Source organism: Symphalangus syndactylus, chromosome 4 (assembly GCF_028878055.3).
Source record: "Symphalangus syndactylus isolate Jambi chromosome 4, NHGRI_mSymSyn1-v2.1_pri, whole genome shotgun sequence".
Taxonomy (NCBI): domain Eukaryota; kingdom Metazoa; phylum Chordata; class Mammalia; order Primates; family Hylobatidae; genus Symphalangus; species Symphalangus syndactylus.
Window position 1 is genome coordinate 116,935,100 of NC_072426.2, and position 21,274 is coordinate 116,956,373.

Here is a 21,274-nt window from a genome sequence, read left to right on the forward strand (position 1 = left end):
GGCTCAATGAATGTGGACATGTGTTGGAGCTCATGGCAGTGCTCATGGTTCTTTACTGCATTTTTTGCTGTATTCAGCTAGATTGGCAGGAGTCTGCCTGGACATTTGCACCACCTCTGCCTCCGCAAGTTCTTAGGGAGATGAGCCAAAGACTTGTTCTTCACTAGCTGCAACGCGTGTTCTAAATCTCTAGCTGGCCAGATTGCATGTAAACTCCAACTAACTCTTGCCTTGGCCAGAAGTAGGCCAAAAGCCAGTCTCAAAAGATGGAGTGAACTCTGTGTCCCCATTTTCCTCTGCCCGCATCCTGACCTGAGCTCACTGACTCTGACTGCACATGGTGGTAAGAAAAGGGTGAGATCCAGTGGACCCAAGGCCAGTGGCCTTTCTTCCCAGTACACACTGAGCTGTGAGTCACCCCAGGCCACCATCTGACTCACATGGAACGTTGCATGTTTAACTTTGTTTGGCTCCCAGCCAGTTTCTCACTTTTTCAGTCTCTTGGTTAGGGTACGGAAGCTTGCAAAACCACCAGAGTTAGAGTATGGGCACAGCCCCAACAATTGGGAATATGAGGAGAGAAATGAAATGGTACTTTCAAGTAAAAATATACTCAGCTTGCCCCACAGTGCTGTATTTAGAATTAATACAGCCATGAGGTGACACACTTTCCTGTGGAACTTAATAAATAAATTTCCCTAACTGGGGTCCAAGGCAGACCAGCCTCATACCAAATTGTTCTCTGTAGTAAGATGTATTAAAGTCAAGTCCTATTTTCAGCATTCTTAACGTGTTAACAGGGGTCCTGTGAAACCTTGAAACTATACAATATTACCTATATGCCTTTTTTCTAAGAAAAGTTTTCATTGCTTTAATCAGATGCTCAAAGCAGTCTATGACCCAGAAAAGGTTTAAGAACCACCTGTGTATGTTAAATACTAAGGGGTTTTTGTCATTGCTTTTTTTTTTTTTTTTTGCCTTTTGTTTATTTTATGTAGTGCTTATGCCTAGGCTTTGAGGTAGGCATTAATTTAGCAGTAGTTTCAACAAGTAAATTATATGCACTATTACTGAGAATTCAAAATTCCCAAAGTCTTTCCCTAGCTAGCTAGTATAGTATTTCCGAGTCAAATTTGATTTTTTTTCCTCTTATGAAATTGTTTTATTTCCAACTAATTTGTTGTATCCAGGCAATGTATGTAAACTCTAATATCTTAAGTTTATGGAACAGTTGAAAGCTTAGATCTAGGCATTGTTCTGCATTATTTTCAGTGTATTCTTTTGTTTATATTACTAAGCCAAAGTTAGCTCGGATAGCACAAGGCTAGAAAATGGTGACAATAGTTTGAAAACAGGAAATTTTAGGCTTCTGTGTGTTTGGAACAGATGATCATAATGATAGAGCCAGTGGAGTGGAAACTTCCACTGAGCCTGTTTTTTCCTTATTTTGCTCTATGAGAAAAGATGGTGCTTCCTGGAAAACAACTCAAGTATTTTAAAGCAAATGGTTTTCCTTTGTCCCTGCTTCATGGTTAATTTGTTTTTCTTTATTTTATTTACCCTAGTAATAGTATTATGGAAATATTTTTAATAGGCAAAATAATTCCTAAAGTGCTTATTTTAGATATTTAAATATCTCAGTGTATTACCATTTACTGCATGGTTTTTAGAGAAAATTAAAGCAATATATTATAATGACTTTAAGGAAAGAAAAATAAATTTATTCCTCTATTTTAAGCGTTCCCAACTTTCCTTGTTTGTTTGTTTAACCCCCAAAGTGCCAGTCTTTAAAATAAAGTCGTGACTCTTTATCTGTCTAGGCTATTTCCTGGCTGAGACTCCTTCCACATGTATCCCGGAATTCTATATTTAAAAGAAAGGTTAAATATCCATTCACTAATTGCAGAGTAATAATAAAATAGCATTTCCATATACACATAAACTTTTTGTTTTGTGCACATCATTCCTAGATTATTTTAAACATATAATTTTTTAAAATTATAAAAGCAATAAATGGAAACATTTTGAAAAAACAAAGTATATAAAGTATGAGACTCATCTGGCCCTTTCATCTGACCTATTCCTAGTCATCACAGTTAACAACTTAGTATGTGTCCTTCCAGACCTGTTCTCTAAACATAGTGTGTGTTTGTATAAACACACAGTTTGTGCTGTGTTTTACAAACACACAGTTATTTCACACAAATGGAAGCATATACCATATGTACAATTCCTCACCTTGTTTTTTTTTACTTAACAGTTATCTTGTGGGCATTGCTCATGTATATATATCCATGTCACTTTTTGAATGACTTGCCTAGCTTTATTGTGTATTTGTCCCATAATTTATTTGACCATTATCCTGCTGATAAAATTTAGATTACAACCTATCTTATCAAAAATAGCATTTTCATCTTGTGAAACGCACATCTTCAACCCCAACATTTTACAGATTTCTGAGAGTGTATTGAGATTTTGAATTCTACTAAAGAAGTCACAGTAATGATCTTTTCTTAAATATCAGTTGTGAAATACCTTTTAAGAGATTTCAAAATAAAAAATTCCGCTCTACTTTTTTCCCCACAGTTTCTCAGGAAAAGAACAGGTTAGTAAAATTACAGTGGTGAGGCTTCCTGGTAGAAGGGAAGTTGGCTCAGGAATATAGAAAGTATTGCTTTTCAGCTATCTCGACAAGGTATACTTTGTTAGGGCTTAACAACTACCAAGAGACCCCAAGATGCAGTCAGCAGAGTTCTTTTTCAAGTGCTTAAGGGAATGGGCTTGTTAATGGACTACTTGTGTGATGTTGCTGAGAGCTCAAAGGAACAGGTGCTGATGCCTTATCTCAGGGGAAATTGAGGAAAGCTTTAAAGAACAGGTCTTGAGCTAGGTCTTGAAGGATGAGTAGGAGCTCATGGTGAGGGAAATAAGGTATTTCAGACTGAAAAAGAAACAAGGACCATGTGGGTGCTGTCTGAGGCCATCTGTGGAGGTGAGAGATTGGAGAGATGAGACAGGTAAGTATGGTTTGGAAGAACTTTGTATGCCATCTTACTGAAGGAGTTTGGACTTCAATAACAACTTTGAACTTTTTTTCCCCCCCTGAAATCTTTTCATTTAGTCTCAGTGGCTCTCTGTGATGATTATTCTGATGGACAACATCTCACCAAGGCTTTGAGCCCTTACAATGTGTGAAGCGCTGTTGCAGATACAAAAAAAAAAAAAAAAAAGGAATTAGCTTTCAAGGAGCTTAATGTCCAGTTGGGAAAATAATTCATAAGTATTTGGAGAGTTTGGAAATGTAAAATAATAGACTGTTCCAATCTATTCTACAGCAATGCAAGAGATATTATAGAGCAGTAATTGATTGTCAGTGGTAGAAAGGGAGGGTGTGGGGAGGAAAGGGGAAGGCTGGGAAAAAATAACCTTGAAGAATGAATTGGGTTTGAAAGATATTTGCTAGTGGGGTAAATATTGTGAACAATAGGAAGATAGAGACAGCATTGGCATGAGCAGAAGGTATTAATATAAGAAGATGAAGAATGAGACGTAAGCTTGAAAGGACCTGTGTTTTGTTTTTTTTGGCTTTTTTTTTTGAAATTTTACTTTAAAGAGCAATATAATCCTATTGATTGGATCTATGGTTCTCAATCACAGTGGCACATTAGAATCATCTGTTGAATGTTTAAAGCTGCCTATTCCAATCTTCACCCCCACCCCCATACATTACAATTTAGTTGGCCTGAGGTGAAACCCCAAACTTTTTTTTTTTTTTTGAAGCAAAGCTCTCCGGATATTTCTAATGTGCATTCAGGGCAGAGAACCCATGGACTACCCCCGACCTCTTCTCTGATCTTCTCTCTTGCCTTCCCATATATTGGCTACTTCCTCAATAATTAGCTCTTCCAGTAAAGGTACAGGGAAAAGATGAGGGAATTTTGGCAAGCATCACACCAGGCATGTGAGCTGTCATTTATACCATAGAGAACTCACAAAACAGGGTGTACAGCAGTTACAACGTTTTTCTTTAAAGCTGAAGACATTTGCTAGTTAGGTTACTTAGGCAAAATTTGTGAATTTGTTAGTAACGTTACAGCCATATAGGCAAAATTTGTGAATTTGTTAGTAATATTACAGCCATTAATGGCTTGGGGTTAATCCAGGTTAAAAAATGTTTGCTTCCCACCAAATAGTGGGACTCCATCTGTACTTTCCTGCCAGTATGTACATACCCATACTCTAGGGTGTGTGATAAGCCTGTCTTAAGACCTAGCTTCAGTGTGACAGTTCTACAGGTTAGTGTATCCAATTTGCTAAATATAGGAAATGTTTAAAAGAATAGTTCTTTTAAAATGATGTTTAAAAACATCTCTCATATGTCTGTAGAGTTTTAAAAATAAATTAATTTGTTTACACACCTGTATGCTTGCCTGACCAATTCTTGAATGGGCTGGGCAGATCACAGTTATATCACTATCCCTGTAATGCATAAATAGTATGAGAACTTCTGTATTTTTAATCCTTGCCTCAAACATTTTCGATTGCATATTTAGCAGACATTGACTGAGCACCTCCTTGGCGCTAGGCAATGGGAAAGGAAAGAAGAAAGGTTAAAATGGCTCCAGCCCTCAGTACATTCAAATATAGAGATGTCAAATGATTTAGCAAAAAGGTAGAAATGGAGAGCTCAGAGCCAACTCAGGGATGGTGCCCCAAAGAGGGCTGAGCTAAATCTAGGGGGTAGATTTTGTGCCAAAGGGTGAGAGGCAGGACAGAGCAGAGTGTTTGGGAAACTACAGGTATTTCCAATGTGGTTGGAAGGCAGAGAGGCAAGAAGTGAGGCTGGAGAGATTTAGGGGTGGAGATGGGGCGGGAGTTGATTGGAGGGTCCTGTGTACCCTGCCAGAGTGTGGGTTTTATCCTGTAGGCACAGGAGGCAGTCACTGAGCATAGGGAATTGGCTTCAGATTTTGGTACTTTTAAGTTACCCCAAAATCCAGACTTAACTGTTTACTTCTTGTTAACAAATTATTTGTTCAACTCAAAATTGGAGTGACTATTACATATAAGAAATGGCTACAAAATAAGTTTTTACATAGTCCTTCTCAACTATGCAGACATCTTGCAAATTTCAGCTTCTTCATTTTCTGCTTGTAATGGAAGTCTAGTCGTTAAAATGATTTTTTGTGTGAATTTCTTTTAAAATTACTTTGAGTATTTGGTTTTGAAGGTTTCTGGAAAGCCTGTCCTTTTTGTCTGCTACTGCTCTGCAGGATTGGCAAGGCAGTATACGGTTTTCTCTGGAGCTACCAAGGCAGCAAGGATAAAAATAGGACAAACTTTAAGAATCTCAGATATTTTCAGATAACAAAGACTGATTTATGTGGGCCCATTTTGTGCTCTGACAAAACATAGAGACGCTTTTGTGCTGTGATTAGCAAGGGTGCTGATGTCAGTTCTCTTGTCGAGCATCAAGCTTTATTCTGTGGCTAAATTGTGCTTTGTACCATAATCCAGAGAACCTTTGTATCTGCCTTATTAAAGTGTGTAGTTTATGTAATTGCTTTTGTTTTCCAGTTTAATCTGTGCCAGATTCAATGAGGGTGACTCATTTTGTGACTGAGACAAACATTCACATTTGGACCATGTTAAAAATAAATAAATAAATGGCAGGTGCTGCTTGGCTAAATTCTGTGTTTTAATGCTGTAATTTCCTGCCGTAAGGGTTCACGTCTTGTATAAGGTCTACTCAGCCTCTGTAATCACTAGCCCAATATATCTAGTGCACCTCAATTCATTGCTACTCATTTCTTGATTATTTATTTTAGTTCCTAAGGGCTTTTTGAATTTTAACAATGTGATTTCAACAGGGAAGCCAAGGAATGGATGGGGGGGAGCCACAGTTAACTGGAAAACAGAGTGACACATAAGCTGTAGCAAAAGGACATGTTCTGTGCTTTTCTGTTTTTGCCTTTTCCCTAAGATGTTTTGTGCATGTGTTTTGGTAAAGTTATCTTAGTTATGTTTATTTTAGTATGTATATGTTCAGTATTGGAGCTCTTTTTCTCAAGTGGAAGATGCTTGGAAAACACTCTCTTCATTGTGGCCCATGTATCAAATCTAATCTCAAAAATTTTACAAGTCTACTCTCTCAGGAGAATTCTATTTATTTATTGTACAGATATGCTATATATACTAGGCACTGTGCTATGGCAAATAAAGCAGGCGTGGTCACTATCTTCTTGAACTTTTCAGTCTGTTTGGGGAGTTACATACTACACAAATAAATACAAATTGAATTGCAAAATTAACACAAATCACTACATAGGTAAGTAATAGGATCTCTAAAACTATGCTATTACTTTACATTGGAGTTGGTTGCGTTGAGGGTGGTCAGGGAAGAGAAGCCCTGAATTTTGAGTTGGCCAGGCAAAAAGTGAGGGAAAGAATATAATGTATTTAGGGGAAAACATGTGCAAAGTCCCTGAGGCAGGTAAGAGTTTAGCCTCCTATAAACCCTATTATTGAGGGGGATAAGTGACAGTTGATAAAAATTGAGAGAAAAAAGACAGGAAACTGTATTTAAAAGATGAACTATACAAGCACAGCAATATGGTACTATTTATTAATAGTATAGGGGCAAATGACACTCCATACAGTGCAACAGCCTCTGAGAGCCTCCTAAAGTGCCATATAGAAATGGATGCTTATAATACTTAGTCTGAATCATTGGGGAATGGATTATGTTTGGTGAAGTATGTAGTAAAGCATTTTAGAAAGATTTGTGTGCAAGACAATAAAGTTTTAAAAAGTCATTTCTGTATTTAAAGATGAAGCTTCACTATCTGGAGAAATCACTTACTGAATGATATGATTTCTTGAGGGCCCTGCATAAATAACATCATATTCTATATTCTTTTGCTTTACTTCTGCATTACTTTTTAAAGCTTTCTGCTTGATAGGGAAGTATCCATAGAGGCATAATTTTACTAAGAGATGATATTTATTTATTTTGCAGTAAGTAGATGCATAGTCAATGAATGGATTTTTATAGTCCAGAAACAGTGCTAAAATCATGTGAATCCAACACTTTATGACTTTTCAATATTATCTAAAACATGTATAGGACTCTACCCTGCCTTCCCTGGACACGAATTATATACTTATTCCTTTGAGCTGCGTGAAGAATGAGAAGTTAATTTAAAATATTGATGATTAAAGACCTATATAATGTTTTTAGGCCTTTGTGATCTCTGGTAATCCTCTTGTTAAAGGATTGCCTAAATTTTTCTGTAGAGGAATGCTTGTTCATGTAGCAATACCTCTGCGGACATTCTGCCTGGGATGCTATAGTCTCAAGTATTTTCATGTATGTTAAATATTTTCTTCACAATTAGTCATTTCTTTGAAGGTAGGAATAATGAATTATATACTTGTTTTTCTTCCCACAAGCAGCAAAGGGAATGTTTTATTCCACTGGGGGTTTCTGAGTCCTTCCACTTCCCAGAGTGTCCCCACCGCCTCTCGCCCTGCCGCCTTTTTTTTTTTTTTTTTTTTGAGGAGGAGTCTTCTTCTGTCCAGGCTGGAGCGCAGTGCTCTCAGCTCACTGTAACCAGCGACTTCGGGTTCAAGCGATTCTCCTGCCTCAGCCTCCTGAGTAGCTGGGATTACAGGAACCTGCCACCACACCCAGCTAATTTTTGTATTTTTTAGTAGAGACGGGGTTTCACCATGTTGGCCAGGCTGGTCTCAAACTCCTGACCTCAAGTGATCCGCCCACCTCGGCCTCCCAATGTGCTGGGATTACAGGCATGAGCCCCTGCGCCCAGCCCCAGAGTGTCCTCTTGAGGTAGTCTTACCTAGAATGTTGAATCTGGAGCAGAGAATATTTCTTAGTAAATGACTGAGACTTGCTAAAATAGGCCTCTTTTCTATCTGGCTGCCTCCCTGAGGAAGAACTTCAAAGAGAAGTAAGGTATAAGTTTGTTTCCAGGCACACATGTTGGGGTTAAAGGCTGATAAGGAAGGCTGTTTGTCATTTGGTTCTGCTTTTATTATTTGGTGACCACAGATTTAGGGAGGGTGAAAGTAAAATAATTTTTTAGGCTTCTCTAGGTGTAGTATTAAACTCAAAATTTACCAGAACTTGTGGAGGGGTATGTGGTGAGTGTAGTACAGATTGCCCATGTATGTTTGTTGGGAAGAAGAGGGGAAATATTAAAAAGAGTTAAATCCCATATTCAAGAATACAGGTCTTACTCATGTAGTCTTTGAACAACAGGCTGTGTGGCTAAAAGAGAGACAGAATCAATTGCTTCCCAGGCAAGAAGCCAGAAAAGCTTCAAAACCTTTTCCCCTCCCTATGCCTTGCCACTACACCTAAAAAAAAGAGAAAACTTTTAAGTGTTTAAAATCTGTAGGAGTCTTAGGAAGAAGCAGCTTTATGTGTATTCTTTATGGCATGATATTAATGCATGAAAATCTGTTGCTTTTTTAAAAATTGTGGCAAAATATACACAACATAAAATTTATCATTTTAGCTATTTTTAATATACAGTTCACTAGCATTAAGTATTAATACATTCACAGCGCCATTGCAACCATGGCCACCATCATCTCCAGAACTTTATCTTCTTCAACTCAAACTCTAGGCCCATTAAATACTATAATAACTCTCCATTTCCCACCCCTCCCCCTCCGCAGGGCCTGACAAATACCATTCTGCTTTCTGTCTGTATGAATTTGACTACTTGAACTACCTCACAGAAGTGGAATCATGCAATATTTGTCTTTTTGTGACTGGCTTATTTCACTTAGCATAATGTCCAGCTTCATTCTTTTGCATATGGATTTCTAGTTTTCCTAACACCATTTGTTGAAACCACGACTTTTTCATATTTAGTAAAAACTGAATCCTCCTTGATGTATTGCTTCAATATTATATAGTAGGAGATTTAATAGAAGATACTGAATATAAATAAACATTATTAAGTTAATTGAATTATGAGTAAACATTGCTTTTCAGAGTGGCAGATTATCCTGTAGTAAAAACACACACACAAACACACACATATTGTGACTTTCTCTAAACAATGCATTTGTAAAATCAGTTTGATAAATGTGCATCTTTTTGAAAACATTATCTCAAGTTAATACTGAATGGATATTTTTCTTTTGTTTCTAGGCATGGAAGAGGAGATGGTTCGTGTTACGCAGTGGCCGTTTAACTGGAGATCCAGATGTTTTGGAATATTACAAAAATGATCATGCCAAGAAGCCTATTCGTATTATTGATTTAAATTTATGTCAACAAGTAGATGCTGGATTGACATTTAACAAAAAAGAGTTTGAAAACAGCTACATTTTTGATATCAACACTATTGACCGGATTTTCTACTTGGTAGCAGACAGCGAGGAGGAGATGAATAAGTGGGTTCGTTGTATTTGTGACATCTGTGGGTTTAATCCAACAGAAGAAGGTAAGTTCGAGATATTATTCAGCCTGAATTCTTTTCTGCTACATTTCTAGAAATGTCATACAATTCTTTGTTATTTTAGTTACACAATATAATGTTTTATTTTTATAATAGGAACTTGACATTTGGAAAAAGCACTGAATCCTTTAATTAGTTTGGGGAGAAACTGTTTACAAGTTTTAGAGAGACAGACTTAGACATATTGGGGCAGTTTTTAAATATGAAGTAGAAGGTGACAAGAAGACATTTTAAGAACATTTATTGAGTTCCAATGTAAATATTCAGTTTAACCATATAACACTGTTGCTATTTTACTATTTTTCACCTATTAAAAATAGCACATTTGGCCGGGTGCGGTGGCTCATGCCTGCAATCCCAGTACTCTGGGAGGCCGAGGCGGGTGGATCATGAGGTCAGGAGATCAAGACCATCCTGGCTAACACAGTGAAACCCTGTCTCTACTAAAAATACAAAAAAAAAAAAATTAGCTGGGCTTGGTGGCAGGCACCTGTGGTCCCAGCTAGTCCGGAGGCTGAGGCAGGAGAATGGTGTGAACCCAAGAGGTGGAGCTTGCAGTGAGCTGAGATCGTGCCACTGCACTCCAGCCTGGGCGACAGAGCGAGACTCCGTCTCAAAAAAAAAAAAGCACTTTTATGTAGCTCAACCCAATTCTTTAGGTGCTATTTAAAAATATATTTAAAAACTATATTAGATTATGGCCGGGTGCAGTGGCCCACACCTATAATCCCTGTACTTTGGGAGACTGTGGCAGGTGGGTCACTTGAGATCAGGAGTTCTTTAAGACCAGCCTGGCCAACATGGTAAAATTCCATCTCTACTAAAAATACAAAAATTATCTGGGCGTGGTGGCACACGCCTGTAGTTCCAGCTACTCAGGAGGCTGAGGCAGGAGAATCGCTTGAACCGAGGAGGCAGAGGCTACAGTGAGCCAAGATTGCACCATTGCACTCCAGCCTGGGCAGCAGAGCAAGACACCATCTCAAAAAACTATATTAGATTATCCCATTTATGCCTGGCGTTCCATTATTGGAACACTAAGCATGTGGGAGTTATTTATATCCCACTACTCAAGGTCATCGCCAAGGTCTGATTGCAGACATTCAAAAAATTGCAACCTCAAGCATAAATAGGTTATGAAGTTAGGAAATAGCCAAGGTGATTATCATTACCTATGAAATGCAAGTGAGAATCAGTCACAAAACACAATGAACAAGTACCAAACAAATGAATTACTTAGCACAGGTCCTACAAGGAGCATGGAGGAAGGACGAGGGACTCAACGTTTGGGTAAGAGGTAGTGAGGGAAAGCTTCTGAAAAGAAAATAAATTGCAAAATGTAGGCTTTTGAAAGAAACAGTATTTCTATGTCAATGAAAGGAGAGATGCAGAACCCTCCAGGCTTAGGGACTTGGGAAAGAACAGACCCAGAGAAGGAATCGAATTTTACTTGACTGGGGCAGTAGGGCTCTGAATGAAAAAGGCCCAGGGACAGTTGCTTACAGATCTTGAATGAGGGACTGAGATTTGGGGTGCCTATGCTGGAAAGAGCTGAGTGACTAGAGGGCTCAAGAAGAATTTTACAAGTGGAGTTCTACCTCGGGTACTTTATTATTATTATTATTATTATTATTATTATTTTTGAGATAGGATCTCACTTTGTCGCCTAGGCTGGAGTACGGTGGCATGATCTCTGCTCACTGCAACCTCTGCCTCCCAGTTTCAAGCGATTCTTGTGTCTCAGCCTTCTGAGTAGCTGGAATTACAGGTGTGCACCACCACACTGGGCTAATTTTTAATATTTTTAATAGAGATGGGATTTCACCATGCTGGCCAGGCTGGTCTCAACTCCTGGCCTCAAGTGATCCGCCTGCCTCAGTCTCCCAAAGTGCTGGGATTACAGGCATGAGCCACCGCACCTGACCTCAGGCACTTTTTAATAGCTGGCTGACCACTTCTCTCTGCTCTTCCTTTTTAAACAAACGCTCAACATGTAGGTAGGGGACTCCAGCACAAAGTAGTTTTGTAGAGCCAAGAATCAGAAATAAAGGTGAACTGAGGTCTTTGACCTTCTTGTCTTTGTGGTTATACTCACATTTAGAAGTGTGCATTTCCGAACATCTACATTTAGGAGTGCTGTAGATACCATAAGGAGTGGAAAATTGTGTTAATAATCAACACCAAGATTCGGATTGAAGTGGAACTAATCATCTCTAATGAGCTCAGGCCAGCTTCCTCTCTGGCCAGTCAGCAGCCCTGGGGAAAGGAGCCTGCCAGGGCTGGGGTTTGCCCAGTGGGGTCGGGGAAACCCCTTGATGAGGGCGTTCAGAATCTCACGGGAACAGCACTCTTAGGAGGGAAGGAAGGATCCAGCTTAGCTGGGAGGGGGCTGATGAAATAGAGATCTTCAGCAGAGCTCTAGTGATTAAAAACTTCAAGAAATTGTTTCACAGGAGGAATTAAGGGTTCAGTTGTTTTCGTGAAGTTACTAAATGTGGTCACAGTGTAAGTGGGCATGGGGGTGCTACTTCTAACTTCAGTTAAAACCCTTTCCTGTTTGCATTTATAGTTTATATTTGAGTGCAGCAGAGGGTTTCAAAGTTAAAATTACAAATGAGATAGCTCTTTTTAATGGTTAACATCTAGTCAGTTGATGTCAATGACATCAATGATAATTATTGGATTTAGACAGCACATTAGTTTTTTTATGTGATGGATTTTCAGTTAAAATAATTTGTCATTTTATTATCTTCTTCTTGTTCCTTTGCCTATTGCCTTTTCAATGTGGAATTTGTTTGGGGGGACATAAGGACAGACTTTTGTCTCTGTTGGTTGTCTGTATAGATTGAGCTGATCCAAAAAGCTAAATCGTAGATGTTCTTCCACCTCTCTTACTTTTTTTTTTACAATGCTCCTAAATATATTTACAAAGGAAATGAGATGTTCTCATAGAGGATGTGCATTCTTCAGTCAAGGAATGTGAGTCTAATTTTTTGAAGCCTATTCAAGGGTGGGTAGGGTTGAGAACCCAAAATAAGAATTTTTAATTCTCAAGTGTCTGAGATTAACTTTGCAAGTTTTAAGGCACAGCGTCTTGTCTATTTGGCCACCTTAGGATGATTCTTATCATTTGGGAGCCTGACAAACACCCACTCCGCTCTGAGAAGGAAAGCTTGGTGTGCTTTTAGAAAACTGATTGATTAGTTCACCAAATTATTTGAGTTTGCTGACATTCTACTAGGCTGTGGGAATTCATTCAACAAATATATATTAGGTGATTAGTTAAGGAGACAAAAGGTAAACATCACAGACTGAGCATCTAATGGGAGAGGAGTCATTAAGAGAAATATCCAAAATAATTCATTATAATAATTGATGAGTGCAAGTTTATATATACATATGTATATATAAATTATGCATTAAAATATATATACAGTGTATATATATGTGTAAAAGTATAATTCTGTGGAAGTTTATGAATATAGTTCTTGTGCTCATAGAGCTTACAGTCAGTCTAGGAGAGACAAATAATCCAGGAATTATACTACTGATTCATAAGCGCTCTGCTAAAGAAGAACTAGATAAGCATAGTTAGCAGCAGCATCTGATTTAATCTTAAGAGGGTCAGGAAAAGCCTAGGTAGTTTACAGTGGCTCTGTGATTATAACTGATAATGTACTGAGAGCTCTATTTTTGTACTTAGCAGAACATTTTCATCAATTTTAGAAGTCAGAATCAATCTTTCCCAATGTCTGTTTTCACATTATAAAATTTCTACCAAATAGGGAGAGGTGAAGTTTCAAAACTTAAAAGCTGCAGTGATCTTTTCAGTGCAAAACTCCCAATTCCTTACAAAATAGATGAGAGGTATATTTAGGTTGAGTGCAACTCTCGATTTGTGAACTTTTCATCTTTACAATATCCATGGTTGGGAGAGGGCTGTAAGAAAATTCATAGTATGATTAATCAGATTTCTTATATATAGTCTGTGAGTTGGCTACCAAGTACAGCTCTGTTAATCACAAGTCATTTTTATGTGTTCATTAATAGATAAAACAAGTATCTAAGGACTTTAATCTGCCAATATGTTCTACACCGAGGTCATGAGCTATATCTAAATGCAACTGCATTTATTTTTTAAATTCTATGATTGAGATTTTTCACAACTTCATCCTGGTTATTTCCCCAAATAGCCACATTTAGAAGTGTCTTAATATACTGTGTTGAAGTATTTGTTGAGTTTCTTGGAATAAATCTGTAAAGCATGAACAGTTCTTCATTATGTAGTATTAAGCAGCCAAAATCATATTTTATTCTGTAATTTTGGCTTTTGATCCATAATGGCAAAACTGCAAAAAGACTTTCAAAGTTTTTCAGCCATTTAAGTTCTAAATAGCAGAATACTGCTATTATCCTGTAATCATATTCATGCAGTTTAATATGACAAGGTAAACATCAAAATGCCTTTGTTCTTCCACTGACTTGACTACCTGCTTTATATTCTCGTGTCCAAATAGATGTCACCACCAATCACTAAATAATAGATGTTTTTGTTTTTATCTAGATCTGTCCCAAGCCCTCTGCTCTTCCTGTTTCAGAGAGCTAACTGTCCTCCTACTGTTGGCTTGAAAATTAGCTAACAGCACAAGATAATTTTTTTACTATGCTAATTTCAGACTAGATGTGAGAAGAAATAGACCATGCCTGGTTATCACAGTCTAAGAAAATAACTGTCCCCAATCCCTGTGAGAATAACTAATTTTCCCCTGAAAACAAAAGGAAAAGGGAAAAATCTGACCTGTGTTTTGATTCCAGGAACCTCTCAAAATATCGTTACCATGTTATTTCCGCTGCCCCAGGTGACCACTGCTATTATTGAATACTGAAAGTGCTGGCAGGCTGTATCTGTTTTTAAGTCCTAGCTCATTAAACTGTGTGTGGTTCCTATGAATGCTTTTCTTTAGTAGATTTGAGGGTAGAAACTAATTTCTTTGTTTTTCTTGGAAATGTACAGATTTATTTTTGTTTCTACAACACAAGGTGGAAGCTGTTAGATCTGCTAAACAAGTATTGGGAAGCAGCTCACTAACTTCATATAAAGGCCTCTAGTCTAATTAGATGCAGGATTAGAAAGTTGCCTCTGAGTTGCTTTTCTCAAAATGCCCAGATCATAGTGGCTTAATAAAAAAAAAGTACAATTCTCTGTTTGATATTCTTCCCTTGAGTCAAGTAGGTATAAACTAACATGTAAGAATATACATACACTTCCTTTCATTTGGGGACTTTTTAAAATTTCTTTTTATTTACTTTTTTATTGAAGTATAACTTATTACTGTGAAGGGTACAAATCTTAAGCATACAGTTCAATGTAGTTTTGTATATTGATCTATATCTACATGTAGATACAAGGTCTGTATAACTGCCCCTCAGATTAAGAAATGGAACACTTCCCGTCCCCTAGAAAGTTTTCTCGTGCCTCTTTCCAATAAAGGCTTCACCCAAATTAACTTTTTAAAAACTTGCTTTTATTACTATGGATTAGTTTGGCCTATTCTTGAACTTAGGAACCATTGGAACCATTATTTTTTCCAGTATTAAGCCTGTGAGATTCATCCATGTTGTAGCATGTAACAAGAGTTCTTCATTCCTTATAGCATTTCATTGTGTGAATATATCACAAATTATGGATCTATTCGAGTGTTGATTGATGTTTGGGTTGTTTTCAATTTTTAGTTAACACAAAGCTGTAGTAAACATTTCTTTATATGTTTTTTGATGAACATAAACACTTAGTTCTTTTGGGTATACATCCATGAGTATAATTGCTGTGTTATAGTACAGACGTATATTTAGCTTTAATAGGTTTAACAGCTTTAGTTTTCCAAAGTTAGTGTACCAGTTGCCTACCTACCAGCAGCATGTGAGAGTTTACATTCTTGTCAACGTTTGATGTTGTCAGTCTTTAATTTTAACTATTCTGTTGGGTGTTAGTGGTATCTTGTGGTATTAATTTGCATTTTCCTGAGAACCAATTCAACCAGAGAGTTTTTAGTGTTTTTTTTCTCTTTTTTTCTTTTTTTTTTTTCTTTTTTTGCATATTTCCAAGCTACTGCTCCTGAGATCTTGATTTATTGAGTCTCCTGTGGTGGGGCCCAGTCACCTAGATTTCTAAAATTCCCCACAAGTGATTCTTAGGCCTTCAAACCTCTGTATAAGAATTATGGCATTTGTCAGCATTGCCTAAAGGTTTAATTTAAAGTCTCCAAGAATATTTCACAATCTACTAAAGAGAGAGTCATGACAAATAAAAAGTTTTTCTACTTGAAACACATTAAACAGATCATGCTATGTTTAAGGGTCTTCAGTAGTTGAGTGAATAAATTGAAGAAACTGAAATGCCGGCTGCCTCACAGAAAATTGAAACTACTGCTACGTCTTATTTGTATCCACTTTGTTAGATTTGCCTGTTTGAAATGTTCTTCCATAAAAAACGGTGTATTTAGAAGTGAGAAAATGGTATGTTAGTATTAATGATAATGCATGCTCTTTGTAGACCCTTATTTGCTAAGTTAGACAGTTCTATTCGAAATGCTTCTCTTTACAGAAAGAAAAATTCTTGACCACACCAGATAAATCATTAATCAATAGAAGCAGAGTAACCCTGACCTGTTTACATTTAATTGTGAACATAAAGGTAAACTTTTACACTAGAAACCAAAAAAATTATTCTGTCAGTAGATACAGCCCATTGTCAGGGAAAATAAACCTATCTGGTCCCCTGAAAAGAACATGGGGATCACCACAGTTTTATTATGGTATGCTCAGATACAGTAATTTAGTGGTTACAAAATCAAAGAGCCTATCACGTCAAGTTTGAAACATTCTACCTTACCAATAAGAAAGAGTAGAATTGTTTCCTAGGGCTTCAACTCTTCTGCCATTTGGGGTTTCTTTAAGTAATTATTTTGAATGTTTAGAGGCATTGTCTTGGCACCCCAACTTTTGTGAGGGATACTAACACGAGGGTATTATGGTTTCAAATAGGATAAACTGTGCATTAAGCTAGGGGTCATGTGGGCCAGTTTATTATTTGTAGATTTCATCACATGATAATCTACTCTTCACTGGAAGCTTGTTCACTGAAAGGCTTTCCCTAGCAGTACTTAATAGCTTCCTAAGTAAATTTCAATTAGGAGTTTGCTCCAGCAGCTTATTAGCCTTTAATGGATGTTAATTATGCTCTTCATGCCTTCTGATTTAAGAAATGGGAAATAATTTTACACACATAAGCAAACCATAAACTAATGTTTGGTTCTTAGAAGCTTGATACCAGCATTATTTAGAAAGAGCAGTAAGTCAGAAACTCAAGGCAGAAAACAAAATGGTCTGTTCCATTACCGGTACCGTAGTATAGAATAGAGGCAAATCATTTGTCTTTATAAAGTAGAACAGAAGTTTATTTTTTCAGACCAGTTGCTTAGGTTTGGTCAGAAATGTAATGTTAGAGAATATTTACACACAGTGCAATGCTTGTATTAAAATATGCAGAGCTGAGTACATAGTCAAATTAACATGAGTAAAATAATCCCAAAGACTACAACTTTGAAGATAATGCATTGTCTGAGCCAAAGTAGTGGAGTGGTTCCCTCTTCCCTTTTAAAGTCCTTTGCATGTTAATGTGGTTTGGAGCTGTTGGGGTTTCTTTCATGGCTGTTTAAAGGTCTTTTCGTCATCTTGCCAGCAAACATAATGAAAGTTTTTCTCTAGTTATTGCCTCTTAGAAGTATATAAGTCTTCGGCCAGGCGCAGTGGCTCACACCTGTAATCCTAGCACTTTGGGAGGCTGAGGCAGGTGGATCATGAGGTCAAGAGATCGAGACCATCCTGGCTAACACAGTGAAACCCCATCTCTACTAAAAATACAAAAAAATTAGCCAGGCATGGTGGCGGGTGCCTGTAGTCCCCACTACTCGGGAGGCTGAGGCCGGAGAATGGCGTGAACCCGGGAGGCAGAGCTTGCAATGAGCCAGATCGCCACTGCACTCCAGCCTGGGCAACAAAGCGAGACTCTGTCTCAAAAAAAAAAAAAAAGAAGAAGAAGTATATATATATATATATATGTCTTCACATGCTGTGAAAAGGATTTTTTTTTTTAAAAGGAACCTTTGAATCTCTGTCCTCTTTTCAGAAAATTGAGAGGATCTCGCAGGTACAAAGAGGGTAAGACACTTCTGTCATTTACAGGTAGGAGAAGTGGAAGGTCAAAAATGAGATGGTCCCATTGTGTTAATAAAGTCAGACAAACATAATTGCCTGGCTAGGTGATTTTCTTTTTTACTCAGTGCATTTAGTGTCTAGCCATGAAGTTTAAAAAAAGTGTTAAAAGGGTATCTGTAAAAACAACCACCTGAAAAAGTTATTTTAGTAGTTACAGTGAAAAGCTAGAATTCATACTGTTTCATATAGGGAAGTATTTCCAGTGAGTAGTGTTTTTGGTCAGAACTAAAAATTGAGCTGGTTTATTCCATTTTACCATGCCTGTACTGTAGAGGAAAGGGGAAGTATGTGGAATACACTTGTGAATACAGTTTGTAGGATACATTAACAGTTTTCTGAGTGGGCTGCTCTTTTTTCCTCAATGCTGTATATATTTTTCTTAAGCTCTTCTTCTAAAAGATAAATATTTTTCATACTTCTCTTAAATCCTCAAGGATTAACTCTTGAGTCACCATTTGTGGTATTTTAAATCCTTTTAAATAAATCTCTGTATTTGCAACTGAATCAAAACAGTAAAACATTTCACAGGGTAGGGTCTGATGACCATTTTATAATCAACATTTTTAGATACCACAACAGATATTTATGAGAATCCACTGAAATTATGGCATTATGTCATATAAATATCCAAAAATTCATTTTTTTATTCTTATGTTTATATATAAGAAAGAAAAGGCCAGGCACGGTGGCTCCCTGTAATCCCAGCACTTTGAGAGGCCAAGGCAGATGGATCACGAAGTCAGGAGATTGAGATCATCCTGGCCAACATGGTGAAACCCTGTCTCTACTAAAAATACAAAAGTTAGCTGGGCGTGGTGGTGCATGCCTGTAGTCCCAGCTACTCGGGAGGCTGAGGCAGGAGAATCACTTGAACCAGGGAGTCGGAGGTTGCAGTGAGCCAAGCATGTGCCACTGCACTCCAGCCTGGTGGCAGAGCAAGACTCCGACTTTTAAATTAAAGGCCTTTCTGTGCTACCCACAGAGGGGTCCATATGGCGTTGTTCTGGATTCCCGTTGTAACTTAAAGGGAAGCTTTCACAATGTCCAGAGCCCTTGATGTCCTGCAAATGAAGGAGGATGTCCTTAAGTTCCTTGCAGCAGGAACCCACTTAGGTGGCACCAATCTTGACTTCCAGATGAAACAGTACATCTATAAAAGGAAAAATGATGGCATCTACATTATAAATCTGAAGAGAACCTGGGAGAAGCTTCTGCTGGCAGCTCGTGCCATTGTTGCCACTGAAAACCCTGCAGATGTCAGTGTTATATCCTCCAGGAATACTGGCCAGAGGGCCATGCTGAAGTTTGCTGCTGCCACTGGAGCCAATCCAATTGCTGGCCGCTTCACTCCTGGAACCTTCAGATGCAGGCAGCCTTCTGGGAGCCATGGCTTCTTGTGGTTACTGACCCCAGGGCTGAACACCAGCCTCTCATAGAGCGAGGCATCTTATGTTAACCTACCTAGCATTGCTCTGTGTAACACAGATTCTCCTCTGTGCCATGTGGACATTGCCATCCCATGCAACAACAAGGCAGCTCACTCCGTGGGTTTGATGTGGATGCTGGCTCGGGAAGTTCTGTGCATGCATGGCACCATTTCCTGTGAACACCCATGGGAGGTCATGCCTGAGCTCTACAGAGATCCTGAAGTGATTAATAAAGAAGAGCAGGCTGCTGCTGAAAAGGCAGTGACCAAGGAGGAATTTCAGTGTGAATGGACTGCTCCAGCTCCTGAGTTCACTGCTACTCAGCCTGAGGTTGCACACTGGTCTGAAGGCATGCAGGTGCCTTCTGTGCCTCTTCAGCAGTTCCCTCCTGAAGACTGGAGCACTCAGCCTGCCATAGAAGACTGGTCTGCAGCTCCCACTGCTCAGGCCACTGAATGGGTAGGAGCAACCACTGAATGGTCTTAAGCTGTTCTTGCACAGGTTCTTAAGCAACATGGAAAATAAACATCAGTATCTAAATAAAATTTTTTTAAATGTTGGATTTTGTTAGATGAGCTATGAAGACTTGACATTACATGGAGCATAGTAAAGTTAAAAAGTTAGAAGTTAGTTCAACTTCTATTTACTCAGGCCAGATTCTCTAACAAAATTTTTGAATTTGATTCATCTAGGAGTGCTCAGAGTTTTTGAGGAGCAAATCCCAAAACTGCACATGCAGGTGAATGGGTCTTAACAGATTTGGAAGTGCCCCTTGCCTTAATTTCTTCTGACTTGACACAAAGTCTGTAATTCCAGCACTTTGGGAGACTCAGGCTGGAGGATCTCTTGAACCCAGGAGTTTGAGACCAGCCTGGGCAACATGGTGAGACACTGTCTCAACAAAAAATTTAAAAAATTAACCAGATGTGGTAGTGTGTGCCTGTAGCCCCAGCTATGTAGGAAGGGAAGATTGCTTGAGCCCAGGAGTTCCAGGCTGCAGTAAGCTAAGATGGTGCCACTGCACTCCAGCCTAGGCATAGAGGGAGACCTTGTCTCAAAAAATAAAAATAAAATAAATAAATAATAAAACAAATAGAGTGCTCAGTGAGTGTCTGCCCTGTGAATGAAACATTTTTTCAGCATCTGCAACGTGTAACGCATAATGCATAGGAGTTTTGATCCTTTTTTGTTTGTTATTGGGAACCACAATTAGAGATAAACTCATATTTAGCCATATTAATACATTATTATTCAGGCTTCATAATTAGGATATGACTTCTTAGGCTCAGGAGGTTATAAAATGAGCTAAATAAACATGCTTGTGGTACATTTATGAATATTATAGTTAAATACATAAAGGCATTATCAAAAGCATGTGGCTTTATTATAATTTATTATCTAGAGAAAATAGAGCAGATATTTCGCCTCTCTATGGTAAATTAACAAGCCAAGTGACATGCATTACTGATGCAGAACTTTGCTCCCTAGTTCAGCTAAACCGGGCTCTTGTCACAAGACCAGGGGAACACAGACACATTGAAGGGTGAGGGGAACGAAATTTATTGGGCCAAAGAGGAAAAGAAGAAAAAAGTACTCTCAGTAAAGTGAGAGGGGGGTCCTCCTAATAGGCTCCCCACCTCACAGGATCTGAAAAGGCCAGGCTCCTCTCCGTATCTGTCACTCCCCACTCTAAAGAAGTACGTCTAACTGCCTTTAGAATAAGGATAAGGACAAAGACCAATCTTAACCTTTTCTTGCTGACAAAGGTCCCTGTTTTGGGAAAACAGCAGTCAGATCCCCCTCAGAGGCCTATCTAAGGGTTCCTGGCAAAAGAGGCCATCATTCGAGGCTCTGGTTGCATAACTGTTTGGAGTTTGATGGCCTGAAGGCGAGAATAGACAAACCGGATTATTGGAAACATGTATCAAAACAGAACGGGGTGGCGGGTAAAGACGCTAAAAAATCCCAAGGCCTTTTATCAGTTTGCACAGGGAGAGGGAGGGCAAAGCCTGACTGGTAAAAAAAAAAAAAAAACTTTTACCCTTTCTCTGGCATGTCAGGCTTCTGTGTTCCCTT

At 38.3% G+C, this 21,274-nt stretch overlaps 1 protein-coding gene across 4 annotated transcripts in view; it reads left to right on the forward strand.

The window, feature by feature from the left end:
• GAB1 (GRB2 associated binding protein 1) overlaps positions 1-21,274 on the forward strand; it is a 133,847-nt gene that overhangs the window by 71,691 nt on the left and 40,882 nt on the right. For 3 of the 4 annotated variants that reach the window (XM_055276009.2, XM_055276010.2, XM_063638216.1), the window contains exon 2: positions 9,185-9,479. In XM_055276009.2, the coding sequence (XP_055131984.1) occupies positions 9,185-9,479 (295 nt within the window). Of the gene's footprint in view, positions 1-1,974; positions 3,018-9,184; positions 9,480-21,274 lie in introns of those variants that run through there. The other variant, XM_063638215.1, reaches the window with a different exon arrangement.